At 40.4% G+C, this 16,847-nt stretch overlaps 1 protein-coding gene across 1 annotated transcript in view; it reads left to right on the top strand.

Moving 5' to 3' along the window:
* Window positions 1-16,847, top strand: part of LOC108718467 (receptor-type tyrosine-protein phosphatase N2-like) — a 606,363-nt gene that overhangs the window by 194,874 nt on the left and 394,642 nt on the right. Inside the window, exon 10 of the mRNA XM_041565802.1 lies at window positions 925-1,011. Within this exon, the coding sequence (XP_041421736.1) occupies window positions 925-1,011 (87 nt within the window). The remainder of the gene's footprint in view (window positions 1-924; window positions 1,012-16,847) is intronic.

The raw sequence follows: 16,847 nt of genomic DNA, 5'->3' as shown, positions 1-16,847 counted from the left end.
AAACCTCTGTGTGCAATCCTAAATCTCAGGGGAGCAGGTGGATTCCAGTCTAGACATGCTCTTCTGCCTATAACAGCCACCATGCCCTGTACTTGGCCCCCAGCTACTTAGGTACTTCCAGGTCTTACTGCACAAGAATCCAGAGACTTCCACTGGGGCAAGCCAGGAAGCCAAACGTACCAGTAAGGACAGAATCAAGAGGTAACACAGGACCAGACTTGGGTCAAAACCAAGTTATCTGATGGTAAACTTGTAGCCAGATTAGAAATAGTTGAGAAGACTCATAGAATCCAGGCAGGATGTTAAATTAGGTCTTTTTGTAACGAGTCCATAATATTGAGTGGAAGAGTAAATATTTAACATGAGACCCTAAAGAATTAAAGTCAAACGTTTTTAAATCTTTTGTGCAATTTGAAGAAAACATAAAACATGCTTATAACAACAGTGCTACTGATCAAGGTCTGGTCCATATTAGGACATTATTCACAAAGGAAGCTAAGCATGCTTCTATTTTTTAGGAAGTAGAGTAGCTTCTAACTTTGTGTCTTTATTTCTATTCTAGAGCTGCAATACAATTTAGCATCATGCACTGGACACATACACACATACCAAAGATATAGAACCTTTGCAGTACATACTGTACATAGCATCTGCATCAGAGGACAATTACACTTTCTAAGAATTCCATTAACACACCACTGTTTGTCTTATTGATGGAAAATTCACTTGATTTATCATGGAGTGTGCGGCACCTGATCCCACTTCCCCTGATATCATGCTCTCTGTGTGATGGGAATAAGGCAAGCTATGGCTTTCATATCCTGCCAGGCCAAGGTGATAACTCTTTTGACAATTTAGCCTTTCACCTAATGATGAGTTCCAGTCTCTTGTTAATGTTTTTTTTCCCCTCTCATTTCTTAACAGCCCTCTGACTGTGGCAAAAGGCTTGGAATTATTAAATGAGGTGGCCTTGATTCTCAAGCATCAAATGAATGTCTTCAGCGATGTCAGGTATGACTTCTTATCAGTTGGTTTTGTCATATTTTGGTTCTGTTTTTGGATAGATGCAAAGAATTAAAGTAGGGCATTAGATATTGTGCTGTATATATATATATTTATACCTTTTAGACTTCAGGCCTATAAAATGGTAACACTAATGGGTATTCACTAATGGTTATTCTTAAGGGTGTCCCTTGGTTGCAATTGTTGTTGTTTAAAAGACTTCTGTAAGCCTCACTTGTTTGTCCTTTACTCTCCAAGTTTCCAAGGCTCACGATCATTAATACAGTCTATTAAAGATACGTAGATCTTTCCATGTATACAATGAGCATGTACGAGCCCAAGTTATCAATTATTGAAATTCCTGGCCTTTGTTTTGGTCTTTTAGAAGGCAAGACCCACCCACCTATTGAGATCACTCATTCCTAACAGCTATTCAGAGATCCTCAACAAAAATCCAGGATCTGTCCATTTACACTGTTGTTTCTTTTTAAAGTGTATGAATCTGTGAAGACAGATCTTCTGTAGCTATGGAAAATATTTTATTACTGATTCCATGCTGCGCTTGCAGACATATTTTATTCAGTACTCTTCTCTGTTTTTTTTTCATGGTCACAAGTAATCAAAACATTTTAGATTTCTAATTTGCCAGTATACCGGCTTTAATCATAAATTCCTTTTTTTTTCCGAGACTGCACAACATGGCTGTGTAGGTTCTTTACACAGGGGATGCATTCAGAACTGCCTTGGTTGTGGAGACATGATCATTGTCTGTTTGATGTCTTTGAAAGGTATTATGATTTTTCAGAGTCTCCTGCAGGGACTGAGATATTTACTTTACAATAAATGTGAGGCAAGATAAATATATTCACTGAAGAATCTTTCCAAAAGAACGGCTGCATACTATGGTTGAGGACAAGAACGGGCACAACACAATCACTCTCGAGTAATGACCTGATACAATAGATGTCTGGGACATAAATGACTGCTTTCTTTTTACAACCTGATATTTTCATTACTGTTCTATGGATTTGGTGTGATGTTCATGAAATTGTATAGTTTGTGCTGTTTTTATAGCTTCATATTGTGATTTAGATGGGGCTTATTATTTTGTGAAAACTGGAAATGTAAAATACCAGGTTTTTGGAAACAGGTTCCTTACTGGTACGTTGTACCTGTGTAGGAAGGCAGGCAGATATTTATCAAAATCAGGGATTGGCAGACGCTTAATGTTCAAACTTCAACTTTTTCTATTTTTCTTGCCATGACACACCAGGGCATACGAGCACCAGTCATACGTTCTGTTGGGTCTTAAAGGAGACTCCAGTTGACTTGCAAAAATTTCACAATAATGGTAACTTCCTTGTCAAAAGGTCACACATTTCCTTCTTTCCACCCACCATGGGATCACCATCCCCACCTGTTCTCATCAACCTGACGCTCTCCAATAGCGCCCCCTTGCTATTCCAAACAGGACTTTGCTTCTGGGTGGATTCTGGCCCACGGCCCCTTTACCCTGACTCGTCTATCCCTGAACTGTCATTCAGTTCCCTCACTGTTAGAGTATCCAACTGGAAGACTTCCTCTATTCTCCTTGTTGGAGCAATTAGCGGCACATTCTAACTTTCTATTCTGCCTCAGACACCTATACACGTTATACTTAAAACGGCCCTTCTCTGAACTATTACCTACTAGAAACAGGGAGGCTAAGCACTCCTCTTCTACAGGTTGCTGTCATCCCTGCCACGTCCTTCATGGACTCCTCCTCTTTCTCTTATTGTTGCCCCTTTTATACGTTTTCTCATCTATCTCCCCTGGTTGTATGAATTACACTTAACATTAATTCTACAACTACTATGACAACCCTGTCATCTAGTGACCAACCCTAGTTTTGCTGATTTCCCATTTTCACATGCTATTCATACTTTACATTTATTTCCCAATAACGTTCTTTCATACATCCATAACCAACCCACAATCAGCTTGTCCGCCCCCTTACACCGTATAGTTTTTACCCAGGCTTTGTGCAGTAGCAACTTCCGGTTGAGCATATGTTACATGTACTTTTTTCTCTCAGACCGACTCTCGCTTTTCTGTTGGAGAAAGGGTTAACCACTCTGTAACCCACCATCAATCTTTATTGATGGAATAACTTTCTCTTTGGTAGCTGCTGATATGATGGTACAGGCAGCCTTGTCACAGCAGTGTATAAACCGTTATGAGCCTCCTTGGTGGAGCCTCTGGCTGCTCTACTAAATATCCTGATCCTGCCTATCATTTCTAGTGTGAGCTATTACAGATCTTCCTAACCTTTACTTCTTCTTTTAGAACCTACCTCCATTCCAGGTCCTTCAGCACCACCTTCTCCAGCAAGTGGGAACCAAAAGAGCATGTGCCAAGAAAATACTTCAACCTTCAATACTTCAAAAGGAATGGGAAACATCTTCCCTCCCCTCAGGACCAGTTCTTAGCTGTCCATAATCTTGAAATAAAGGTTGGAAAGATCTTTACCTGTTCAAAGAGCTTCCCAATCAGCTATTTCTGTGTAGATATATAAATATATATGCTGTAGGAATCACTTGTTATTTCCAACACCAACTTCTCATGGAACCTGAGCTCACGTTGCCACATTTTTTCAAGGTGCAATATAACAATATTAGAACATCATAACCTGTCGCACCATAAATGGTCCCTAGGAGTACTGTTTCCATTGGCAGCAAAGTGAAAAAAAGATTTTCATCAACTTTTATTTGTAGTTTCATGGGATAGCCATAAGATTTTGCATCTGTCATTAAAACCCACAAACAGTCAATTTGCCAGAGTTTTCTAACTTAAACTTTTTCTCATAAATTGCATTGAAATAAGTGCTACTTTTCTCCTATTTCACACTCAGAATTGCATAGTGCCTCGTTTTTTAGTTTTACTCACAAAGACCCTCCAACAGTTTTAAATAGACCTTCATATGAGTCACCAATTGGCAGCTCAGTCGTGACAGATCTGATAGAGCTCTTCGTACCTACAGAAACATACTGGTACATCCAATTAGGACTGGTACTGAGAATCTATGTCATGGGGGAATACAAATAATATTTCAGTGCTTCGTATTACGTAGACATGTTAACCCCTTCACCCAGTAATGGAAGTTATTAATGATTTTGCACTTATCTCCTACTAAATTTAACTCTGAATTTGGCAGTGAAAAGAGTAAATGACTTCAATTTATGATCTCTCCTCTGCTGCTCTCTTTGCAAATTACTGATATATGCAACTTGCTGGGCCCCTGCATGAATAGTGAAAGCAAAGGCTCTTTTGAGCTTTAACTAAATATCCTAGGCATCTGTGGTTCTTAAATAGGAGCAACAGATTTATTGAAGAACAGAAATACAGTAAAAGGCAGTCCACTTAATAATGTACTGTATATTCATAGCAAATCATCAGTATCATCTCAAACCACCAGGTGTCTGCCCCCAGCAAATTTTAGTGATAGTTTAGCTTTTTGAAACCATGGTTATTTCCCTAAAATCATGAATGCCATGAAAGTTATTAAAAGAGCCATATTCAAAAAGTATGAACGAAAAAAATCAAAAACCACAAATTATTGCGTACAAATGAAAAATTTGTACGACTATGAACTTTTTGATATCCGACAACCTCTAAAACCAAGAACGAAAGGCTGATCTTTGCAAAAAAAGAAGGGAACTTCCATTGATTTCTACATGACTTCGACAGCTTTTACCGTACAATTGGGAGAAACTGTTATACGAACTTAGGTCCCTTACTCTACCTCTACAAGAATTACATACAAAGAAAAGAGGTCTTATGCACTCAGCCATTATCAAAATATTAAGGACATTTTGAGCATAGTGATGCACAAATTTATCCAGTTTTGCTGAAAAATTCACCAATTTCCCGCAAAATTCACGAAACACCAAAAAATTTTGAAATGTGTAAATTCTGATGCTGGCGTTATAGTCAAATGGGTGTCTGAATAATGTTGATGCACAACGGTTTTGACATGAGCAACTTTTCCAACGCACATCCAAAACATTTTTTTACACATGGGAAACACAGAAATTTGCAGCGAATCTGCGCCTGACTAATTTATTCATCACTATTTGTGCATTAAGCCATGGAAATTATGCAATAACCTGGGCTTTACCCTTTGCCCTGCATGTATGACTATTGCCTTGGGTATAAGTGCTAAAGTGACAATAAAGTGGATTCCTTAGGGTTAACACATGCATGCAGAAAAAGTGAAAATTAAAACATTTTTTTTTCAATTAAAAGTCTTATTAAAACTTCAACATGAATGTAGAATAGCTGAATATGCTGTTTTAATTTGACATGAGCTCTGTGGATTCTAAACTCACAAAGAATGAGAATCCTGAACAAAGGAATCACAGAGTTTTTATAGACGTGTAAAAAAGAGTTACCGGTGGGAGAGGATAGAGATATTGCTTCACAGCACATAGAAACTGAGAACTGCTCTTACAGCCAAGCAGGTGGCTCTGCCTCAAGGCCAGGGTACTAGTGACCAAGGCTAGCTTGAAAACAGAATCCATCCTGGGGGAGTCTCTATAGACATCATTTTATTCTCTTTCAGGAACAAGAATTACCAGGAGCTCTTGGAAACTTATTTCTCCATTATCAGCCAAATTCAGATTAAAAACCACTTTCTGTTCATTCCTATGGGATTTTTATAGGTATACAGTATATGTCAAATGGTGAACTATAACTTCCACCCATTGAGAAACAGAGCTCTAATTATCCCATAGGACTGAATAGAAAGTGGTGAAATTTTACTATGGTGACATCTAATTTCACACTTGGATAAATCTGCTGGACTGAAACCGAGCTTTCTTTAAAGCTCTAGACAACTATATGCTGCAATGTTTTCTTCTCAGAGTTGAAAATGCAAATTAATATTTGGTTTCAGGCTGGTCAAATCTTTTGTAGAAGTTTTAATATGCAGCCAAATCCAAATACTATGGATTTGGCGCACCCCTCTAAAATATATTGGCCGATATTCTTGAAACAATGGCTGAATGACCACCAAGATTTTTTCCCTATATCTGTGGCTTTTTTTTTTATTAGTTATTGGAGGACCCTAAACAAGACACTATGGGGCCACTTTACTAAAATTCCAATTTCTAGTTTTTTTCACACTTTTCTTTACTCTAAAAATTAAGTATAAAATTAAGTATAAAAACCACAAAAAACTCTGCTCGAATTAAAAGCTGTTGAGGTTCCATTGAAGTCAGTGGTAGCTGAGCTGACCCTATTGGATCATATTTAATCAAGTCAAACTTTTAGAGGTTTTCTGAATTTTTTCACTAGTAATTGTCTGAAAAACTCAAATGTTTAGAGAGATATTCCTATTTTTAGTGCCTCATTCAGCATTTTTTTTATTTGTACTTTTTATCTTCGGATCTTTTAATAACTTTCATGGCATTGTGATTTTAAAGAAATAGAGTTTGATTGTGGTTTCAAAAACCTCTAAATCCACTAAAATTCAACTTCTAATTAACAGGCCTCTATAGTTTACCTGAAGACCCCTAAAACCAAGTAACTTTTTTCTACTTGTTTTGAATGTATAATCAGCTTGTTTGTTCTATGAAATGGAAAGCACTCACCACTATCACCACTGCAGGGTTCATTTTAGGGACCATGAAAACAAATTATAGGCGATATTGAAGGAGATCACGAAAACCCACTAGTGCTTATTGCACTTTTCTTGTGTTTAAAAGACAAGCAACTTTTCTCTTCTTCTTTTCAGGGGAAAGAAATCTAAAGTAAATGAGAAAAACACTTGCTTATTTCACCCCCCCCCACCAATTCCTGAAATGAACCATGCTAATAATACACGCCAGGCAGTAGAAACGGTTGCCTGCCGAGCCATTGAAACTCACATACCGGTTGGAAATTTTGAGAAACCTGCACATTTGATTCAATAAATAAATATAATGAAAGCAAGCTCACTGCCAGGAACGGCTTTAGGCTGCGCTGCATTTGATTGATTATTCCCCTTTCAGTCAGTTATCTAGTATTCCAACAATTTAGATATTTGTGAAAAGTGACGGTTTCCTTTCAATATAAAATAAAAAATCATAGTTCTGCCCAATTGCGTTTTTGCATCTGTTCGGAGTGGAAGGGGATATTGTTACAACATTAATCAATAAAAAAGTATTTGTTCTTAATTTATTAGTGATTGCTGTTTGGTGGGTGATGTGTATTAAGTAGTAGAAGGGGGTCATTTACGGAGACTCCTGATAGAAGTGCAAGAGCAATAATGGACAGAAGACTGCTAATTATTGCTCATTTAAAGAGCACTTCTGCTGTGAGTTTGGCTGCACTGGAGGTCTGTTGCAAGGATCAGGACGCATTACCTGGAGGTGCAAAGTAGCCCTTCCCTTACCACCTGCTAAAGTTAGTGGTTCGCTTACATGCTTTCCCTTGCCTCTCATGAAAACAGTGCTAATGAATCCAGGCTGCACTATATTTATCTTTGGGGTGCAAGAATCAGCACTCTGGAGCACAGACCTGTGATAATTTATCCAACTGCAGGGCAGGTTCAAAAGTATAGGACCTGGTATCTAGAATGCTCGGGACCTGGGTTTTTCTAGATAACTTTCCAAAATTTAGATCTTCATACCTTCATCAGTCTACTAGAAAATCAAACATTAAATAAACCCAATAGGCTGGTTTTGCTTCCAATAAGGATTAATTATATCTTAGTTGGGCTCAAGTACAAGCTACTGTTTTATTATTACAGAGAAAAAGGAAATTATTTTAATTATTTGATTAAAATGGAATTTATGGGAGTTCAAACAAGTGTCTACAAGGCCTACCGCTAAAACATGTGCGTCTATAAATGAATAAACATCTCCAATATAGAACCAGCCCCTCCCTATAATCATCTGGAATGTCTCTATGGTTTAACTGAAACCTCATGAGATGGGATGTCCCCCTTAAATGTGCAGCGTCTTTTATTACACAATCTTCTCACTCTTAATAGAATCAGCAAGGCATGCCTGGGATACTTTGGCTATGGTAGGCATCCAATCAAACCAGACACTCAGCTAATTGTTTCACCAATGCAATCATTTGCGCATTTGTACTTTTTACAGATATAGTTATCTATGGCATCCACTCAATGGGTCTTGTGGTCCAAGAGCAAAAATTCAATTGGTTTCTAATGGTTGCTAGACAAGGATCATGTGTTTACTAGGTGGTTATGACTATAAATAGTGAGCATCAGATTTATTCGGGTGACTAATTTCCCTTCCCGCCGGCTAGAATGTAAATCACCAGCAGGATGGCACTGGGATCGATTCGACTTTCCAAAGTCGCTGGAAGTCTCCTTGTGAGGCAACTTCGGGCGACTTTCAGAAAACTAAGTGCTCCAAATGCCATCCCGCTATCAATTTACATTCTAGCCGGCGGGAAGGCAGTTCGGGACTCTCGGGAGATAAGTTGCCTGAAGGAAAAAAGATTTGCCGATGGGCAACTAATCTCCCAAAATAGCAGCGTGTGTCTCTGCCTTAAAGCTGAGCAAGAGCACATTAAAGGACCATGATACCCTTACAATTTCCAACACAGTTACACAGGGGAGTATCATCTGGTACAGGTATGGGATCCATTAACTGGAAATCCGTTATCCAGAAAGCACTGAATTACAGGAAGGCTGCCTCCTATTTTAGCAAACAATTCCATTTCTTATAAATTATTTCCTTTTTTCACTGTAATAATAAAACAGTAGCTTGTACTTGATCCCAACTAAGATATAATTAATCCTTATTGGAGGCAAAACCAGCCTATTGAAATTAATTAACGCTTTAATGATTTTTAGTAGAAATATAAAGTATGGAGATCCAATTTTACAGAAGATCCCTTATCCTGCAGGTCCAGAGCATTCTGGATAACAGGTCCCATACCTGTATCTTTCTAATCAAAACCCTGAAACAAAGATCACCTTATTTGATTATAATGGAGCCAATGAGAGCCGGCCTTCCCATAATTCAGAGTTTTCTGGATAATGGGTTTCTGGATAATGGATACAGTACCTGTATTCAGGTTTTTATACTGTCCTGAGGCTGACCCATAGAGAAAATACAATAGATTGAATGCAGTTTATTTTAAAAGTACAGGTATGGGACCTGTTATCCAGAATGCTTGGGACCTGGGGGTTTTCCGGATAATGGACCTGTAATTTGGATATTCATGCCTTAAGTCTACTAAAAAATCATATAAACATTAAATAAACCCAATGGGCTGGTTTTACCTCAATAAAGATTAATTATATCTTAGTTGGGATCAAGTATAAGCTACTGTTTTATTATTACAGAGAAAAGGAAATCAATTTTAAAAACTTGGAATAAAATGGGGTCTATGGGAGACAGCCATCCCATAATTCAGAGCTTTCTGGAGAACAGTTTTCCGGATAACGGATCCCATACCTGTACTGATCATATTAATCCTTTAAACACATATACAGCTATTAGTAAGCCTCGTTGAGTAAATGTGTCTCTATTGTGGACCAGCACGAAAAAATACAATCTTACAAAAGCTTACAATCTAAATATTGATTCCACAGTGGACTAGAATTCTGCCTGTGTTATGGTTAATTCCAAATTGCATCTGGAGGAACAGAAAAAAACGTTCCTTTTAATGTGTGTTGTTCATAGTTATGTAGCTGTCAAGTAATCCCCATTATTTCTTATTACATCATTAAAGCCTATTAAAAGGACATTAGCGCACGGATGTAATTATGGAATAGGACGTAAAACGGGTAACCTTATGATCTGATCGGCTAATTAAGGAGACCTGTATAGCCTGGAGTGATTGATAGAGAAGTGGAATTAAGGCTCTGTAGGTGTTAATACTGAGATGATCAGGGTTTTATGACTATTGTCTGGATGGCCTTTAAATCACAATCATTCTCCTTCGCTTCATCATTGGTATAAGACTTTTGAACGTAAAAATAAAAAGGAATTAGGCAGAGATTTATCTTATATACATTTCGGATGGGACCTTTTCAAGATGATAAATTATTTGCCTACAAACATTATTGTGGAGTTAAATTCCTGGTTGGGTGATTGATGGGAGCTGACACCGTGCGTCTGTCCTGTACATTCTAGAGCATTGCCAAAGCACTGGGAGAAGTTGTACAGTTTCCAGCATGATTACTTAGGATGCTTTATTTATATAGCACTGACATGTTTTCACCAGCAGTTTTACAGATATTGTTCATTATTCACGTGACATTAATTTTGTATGAAAACTCAAATTCAACCTTTGCTGTACTGACGATGTGACATATACATATGGGACTGACTTCTGTGCTTATTAATCCTGTTAAGTACTCAGAATCCTGATGTGATGAAAATAATGAGTTTCAGAAATGTGTATTATTACCCAAGGCACACATGCAAGGCCCTAAGACAGGTATTTCCAACCTTTTATATCCGTGAGCAACATTCAGATGTAAAAAGAGTTGGGAAGCAACACAAGCATGAAACAAGGTCCTAGTTGGTGCCAAATAAGGGCTGTGATTGGCTATTGATGGCCCCTATGTGAACTGGCAGCCTATAGGAGATTCTGTTTGGCAGTACATCTAGTTTTTATACAACCAAAACTTTCCTCCAAGCCAGAAATTTAAAAATAAGCTCCTGATTTGAGGCCACTGAGAGCAACATCCAAGGGGTTGGGGAGCAACAAGTTGCTCACGAGCTACTGTTGGGTATCACTGCCCTAAAAGGAGCAAACTTTTACCCCTTAGGGCACATGCATAGAAATCTTGGGTTGCACACAGGGTAGTTATCCCAGGACCTTCCTTCACTAAGGACAGCTCTGGTCTACATACCATTCTTCTTTTAATAGTGCCTACGATGAGGTCAGCTTGTACATTTTCTATAAATGTAGTTATGACCAGTTTGGGTTGTTCTTCTGTTCACGAGTATGGGTTCTGGCAAGATGAAAAATGTGGTAGAATAAATACAAATATGAGAGCTGAGTAAATTTCCTCTTTAAAGCTGTAGTTAAATTAATGTGGCAGCAGAGAAGCCAAACCAAAACCTTTCTGATCTGTGTGCCTGCCCCCAGCCACGCCCCGTTCCACACCCCTATTCCAAAGAGGCCACGTCTATGCCCAGTGCTCCATGTTTTGACTGCTTCTGAGGATTCAAATGCCACTTCTATGTAATCGTGTTAGTAAGTGGAGATTCGGTTGTAAGTTACATACAGTGGGTGACTAGCCTGTTACTGTGGGTTATGTGGGGGGGGTTAAATCTGACTCCCAAAAAATGCAAGTGGCTTGAAATATCTTTGAATGACACTGACTGTCCCATAAAATTATGTAGGGGACAGGAAGAATCCTTCCCCTGTTTGTCTTCCAGTGACATCATCCAGCCCAGTTGCATGCTGGATAGTGACCCGATTGGCTGGGAACCCCAGTGCATCCTGGGGAGAAAGGGTGTGCCTGACTTTGGAGCCAAAAGCACAGGGTCTCCCAGGAAGAGAGCTGAGAGAGCCAGCGTGAGTAGCTGTAAGACTGTGAGGTGCAGAGAAGAAGCTGCTGAATCTGGGGAGATTGAGACCAGCCTGTCCCCTGCCAAGTTGCTGCAAACTCAGAAGGAGAAAGGTGCCACTAGTGAGACTGATTCTGCTGCAGAGCTGTGTGTGATCTCCAGTGTGAATTCCTCTGAGAGCACCCCGGTGAGTGAGCCACCCAAGGGAGGATACTGGCACGGATACAAGCGTGGGGCCCCATACTGAAGACAGCTGTTAACCCTTTACCTGCTACGAGAGAGCTGCTGCCAACATTCAAAAGGGAGAGGTACTTTTGGGGAATAAGGTAGCGCTACCTGGGGAGTAAGAGCTCTGGGGAAGGGACAATCATTTGAACTGTGTGATTATTAACCCCTTCAGGAGGATTGGGACTGTGATATCTACCAAGGACTGTGATATCTACCAAGGACTGTGTGAAGCAACAGTTAAGCACCTAATAGTGGTTTAGGGAGTGTCCCACGTGTCCCCAGTGTAGGAGTGCAGAGTGTATTAGTTGCCCAAGTGTTTACTTTTTGTTTATATAAAGTTTATATTGGTTCAAATTGCAAACTGTGTGTTTTATTATTCCTAGTGTAACCCCCTGAGGTGTCTTCCTCAGTGTTCACTAGGTGGAGGCACTGCGCTGTAATTCCCAGTTCCCAGTACTTTTCAATGCAAAAGGGACTCAGGGCCCCTGGATTGCCAAGGGTAAGTGGTGATTTAAAGAGACAGTAACCAAATTAGTGTTACATTTTGGAGGCACTGCTGAGATGTCGACTGGGAAGCTGGATATGTTTGATGAAAATATGTCTTCATTTGAAACTCCACAAACTGTTCGCCAGTGGTGTACTGCATTGGGACTTAACCCTCGAAAGGTTGCCGCTGTAGGGCCTATGGTGCCCAGAGTGAAAGAAGAATTTATTTACCAAATTCTCGATGGGGAACAGACTTTTTACCGCCCAAGAGTGGCTGCGTCACGGAGAGATTCTGCTGGGGTCCTACTAAATGTTCTTATAGAAAGCCCTAAAGAGATAGATCGTGACCGGGTTCCCCCTGATATTGATGCTGAAAGTGAAGGGCCCTGGAAGATTGTTCTGCCTGATATGTCTGATGATGCAGATGAGTTAACTTCCCAGGGTGATGCCCTTACTACTCAGTATGCTGTGAAGGCACAGGAAAGTGTGCTGCGGGACAAGACATTGTTTGATTCACCAGCTGGGAAGAGTCAAGTAAAGAGATGTCCATCCTGTGAGAGCGTGGTCTCCAAGGGGAGTCGGCATAGCTCTGGTTGCCGGCTGGATACCCCAGAGATTGTGAGCGCGCTGGGACAACTGACTGACCAACTAACACAGCTGGCCTGGAATGGTAATTTTAAGAGACTTAAAGTGTTTTCCGGCACAGATCCTGTACCTACTGGTGAAGAGTCTTTTGAGAGCTGGAGAGACTCCACTGTTGTGTCCGTGAGAGATTGGACTGGCCCCGAGACAACTATGAGAAGGAAGATCCTTGAGAGTCTCCGCAGTCCTGCCGTGGATGTTGTTAAATCCTATATGATTGGCCACCCTGATGCTACTTCAGGTGATCTGATTGAAGTCCTGGAGGTGACGTTTGGCCCTGTAGAGAGTGCTACAGAGATGCTTCATCGCTTCCACTCTACCTTTCAAAAAGAGAAGGAAGATTTGTCTGTTTATCTTGTGCGGCTAGAACAAGGCCTGAGACTGCTAGTGAGCCGTGGTGCAATTTCATACGGTGAAATGGATCCTCTGAGAATTCGCCAATTAAAGAGAGGGACCCTGAATAGTGACCCTGTTGCCATGACAATTAGAGCACACTACCAGGATAAGTTACCCCCTGGGTACATTGCTCTGATGGAGAGAGTGCGGCGAGAGGAGGCGGATGCCTATGTGAGGGTCAGACGAAGTCCCACTTCAGGGCATACAGAGAAATCCCCTGCTGATGCTAAACTGTTGGAGGAAAACAAGAAGCTTCGCAAAGAGTTGGAGGAGTTAAAAGCTCAACTCTCAGAGAGAGCCAGACCACCCCCAGCTGAGGCTAAGAAAATTCCTAAGTGTTACCGGTGTGGCAAGCTTGGCCACATCCAGCCAAACTGTCCAGTTCCTGATGAAGGTGAAACCCAATCTGCACTGTGTAAAGTACGCTGCAGGCGTAGAAGTTTCTTTGGAAGATGTTACAAGTGCCAAGTGATGGGTCATCAGGCCCGGAATTGTAAGACTTACAAAAATGTTACAGTACAGAAGTCTTATTATGAGCCTTCCATCTGTGAGAGTGACTCCCTTGAAGAGGATAAGGTGTTGAGTCGAGAGAAGACTACTGTGGAGAACCCTATTGGCATGAAGGTGGTCCCTGAAACCTCTGATACCCCCGATAGATCTAAAGGACTGGGTCTGGGTAAGCGCAGGTCTTCATGTAGGGCAAATGTTAGGGTCTCAGGTAACAGTAGTGACACCAACATTATTGACTGTTTTACTGTTGAGGCATGCCAGGGCGTACGGCAAGCGAGGTCGTTGCCGGTTTGTCCAAGGGGAGAATGTAGGGGACAGGAAGAATCCTTCCCCTGTTTGTCTTCCAGTGACATCATCCAGCCCAGTTGCATGCTGGATAGTGACCCGATTGGCTGGGAACCCCAGTGCATCCTGGGGAGAAAGGGTGTGCCTGACTTTGGAGCCAAAAGCACAGGGTCTCCCAGGAAGAGAGCTGAGAGAGCCAGCGTGAGTAGCTGTAAGACTGTGAGGTGCAGAGAAGAAGCTGCTGAATCTGGGGAGATTGAGACCAGCCTGTCCCCTGCCAAGTTGCTGCAAACTCAGAAGGAGAAAGGTGCCACTAGTGAGACTGATTCTGCTGCAGAGCTGTGTGTGATCTCCAGTGTGAATTCCTCTGAGAGCACCCCGGTGAGTGAGCCACCCAAGGGAGGATACTGGCACGGATACAAGCGTGGGGCCCCATACTGAAGACAGCTGTTAACCCTTTACCTGCTACGAGAGAGCTGCTGCCAACATTCAAAAGGGAGAGGTACTTTTGGGGAATAAGGTAGCGCTACCTGGGGAGTAAGAGCTCTGGGGAAGGGACAATCATTTGAACTGTGTGATTATTAACCCCTTCAGGAGGATTGGGACTGTGATATCTACCAAGGACTGTGATATCTACCAAGGACTGTGTGAAGCAACAGTTAAGCACCTAATAGTGGTTTAGGGAGTGTCCCACGTGTCCCCAGTGTAGGAGTGCAGAGTGTATTAGTTGCCCAAGTGTTTACTTTTTGTTTATATAAAGTTTATATTGGTTCAAATTGCAAACTGTGTGTTTTATTATTCCTAGTGTAACCCCCTGAGGTGTCTTCCTCAGTGTTCACTAGGTGGAGGCACTGCGCTGTAATTCCCAGTTCCCAGTACTTTTCAATGCAAAAGGGACTCAGGGCCCCTGGATTGCCAAGGGTAAGTGGTGATTTAAAGAGACAGTAACCAAATTAGTGTTACAATTATTTCCTTTTTATTTGTAATAACAAAACAGTATCTTGTACTTGATCCCAACTAAGATATAATTAATCCTTATTGGAAGCAAAACCAGCTTTTTGGGGTTATTTAATGTTTACGTGATTTTCTAGTGCAAAAAAGGGGGGTTGTAAGTGCACTCCTAAGGCTAAGTTAAAATGTGTTTAAGTACAATGGAAGTGCTACTGATTTGGACAATTTATCAATGCACGTTCCCTGGTCCCCTGTCTAAGTAATTCAGTATAAATGCAAGTGCATGTGTTTACAAAAACAGGGTTTTTTTGTTACAAAGTTATGACCATCAAGTTGATAAGCCACCATTCCACGTCAAGGTAAACCCCACACGGTGGTCCCTAACTTGTTTACCTCTGGTCATAGTATAAAATGTCTTGTACCTCTCTGCATAGTAGCATTACTTGGAGTAAATGTCTCCTGAACCTTGGTTTCAGTCTGAGGGCTTCATCCTTCCCCGCCACTAGCTTGTGACTTTTAAGAGAGAGAGACAGCCCAAACCAACGCCCATTTTTTAAAAAAACAATGAAATAATGAAAAAACAAACTTATATGTATAGTTTTTTTAAAAAAAAAATTGAATTACAAAATGTATCATTTACTGACCCTTTAAGAATTTGAATTCGACTGAAAATTTAGTTTTTTTTGGTAATAAAGCTCAAATCCATTTAGATCCGAGTTTGTGGGTCGATCCCATTCAACCGAATTTGAATTTTTGTTTTTATTTTCTTTGAATTTACAAACTCCTATGAACTCGAAATCAGACCCTTAATAAACCTAAGTGTTGCAGCCTAGCAACATCAACTATACGGCTAACTGCAGCTCATCGAAGAGTATTGTGGTGTCTTTGTAATCTATAACAATAGATTGTAGGTTTTGCCATCTTGAATAAGTCGATGACACTAGTTGTAATGCCAACATTACTGAATGTGGCTGCATACCTAGACAATATATCATATATTATTCTCCAAGAGGGACAATCTCGTCACTGGTGTCCAACACAAGTGTCACTTTAAGTCAGCACCTCTCTCGACCTTAACTCTGAACCATTGTTGACTCTTTTTACTTAATCGTGTTGATGGACTAAGACATCTTTCTTTGTTGTAATAAATGTGAGCAAATGAAGGCATTTCTGAAAGCCTTAGGGATAACTCCAACTGCCAGTTAATTCATGTGTCGATATTCTCCCATACTGTATAAAACTACAGACGTGTATTTGATTGGACATCAAGAAGCTGTGCTCTAGCTCATGAATACTGACCTTGATGAATTCATTGCTGTAGATCTGGCCAACAGAAGCACCAATGCAGTGAATTAATGTTGCTTTAAAGATAAGCGAATATGTTCCTTGCCGTGTTTGAATCTGTCTGAACTCAAAATGTTAAAATTAATATTTTAGCAATGATCAGTTTTTGAAGGTGCACATGTTATGTCAAAAGTGAACCATTACTCCAGATTTTCTTTATGTAGATACAAGACGACCATATTTCTTCTACATTATTTCTTTTTTGCATGTATGGCTTTAGTAATAGACCTCTGACAGCTTGAAAATATGCAAATGAGGGAAGCTGATGAGAAGCATACAGGTGGTGCAGTTGGCTCGCAGGTGCAGTGATATGGGGGTGCCCTGCAAATCCTGTTTCACCTGGATCATGAAGATGACCATAACCCTTTTTGGGAATGAAATGAGAATTAAGAACATCTCTACACTCTTTTGATGCAGAAGTCACATTCCTCTACACATACCATAGACAGGTAGCGGAATGGTGGGGCATAATTGCTTTCA

Source organism: Xenopus laevis, chromosome 6L, assembly GCF_017654675.1.
Source record: "Xenopus laevis strain J_2021 chromosome 6L, Xenopus_laevis_v10.1, whole genome shotgun sequence".
NCBI classification, from domain to species: domain Eukaryota; kingdom Metazoa; phylum Chordata; class Amphibia; order Anura; family Pipidae; genus Xenopus; species Xenopus laevis.
This window is presented reverse-complemented; position numbering and strand designations above follow the sequence as displayed.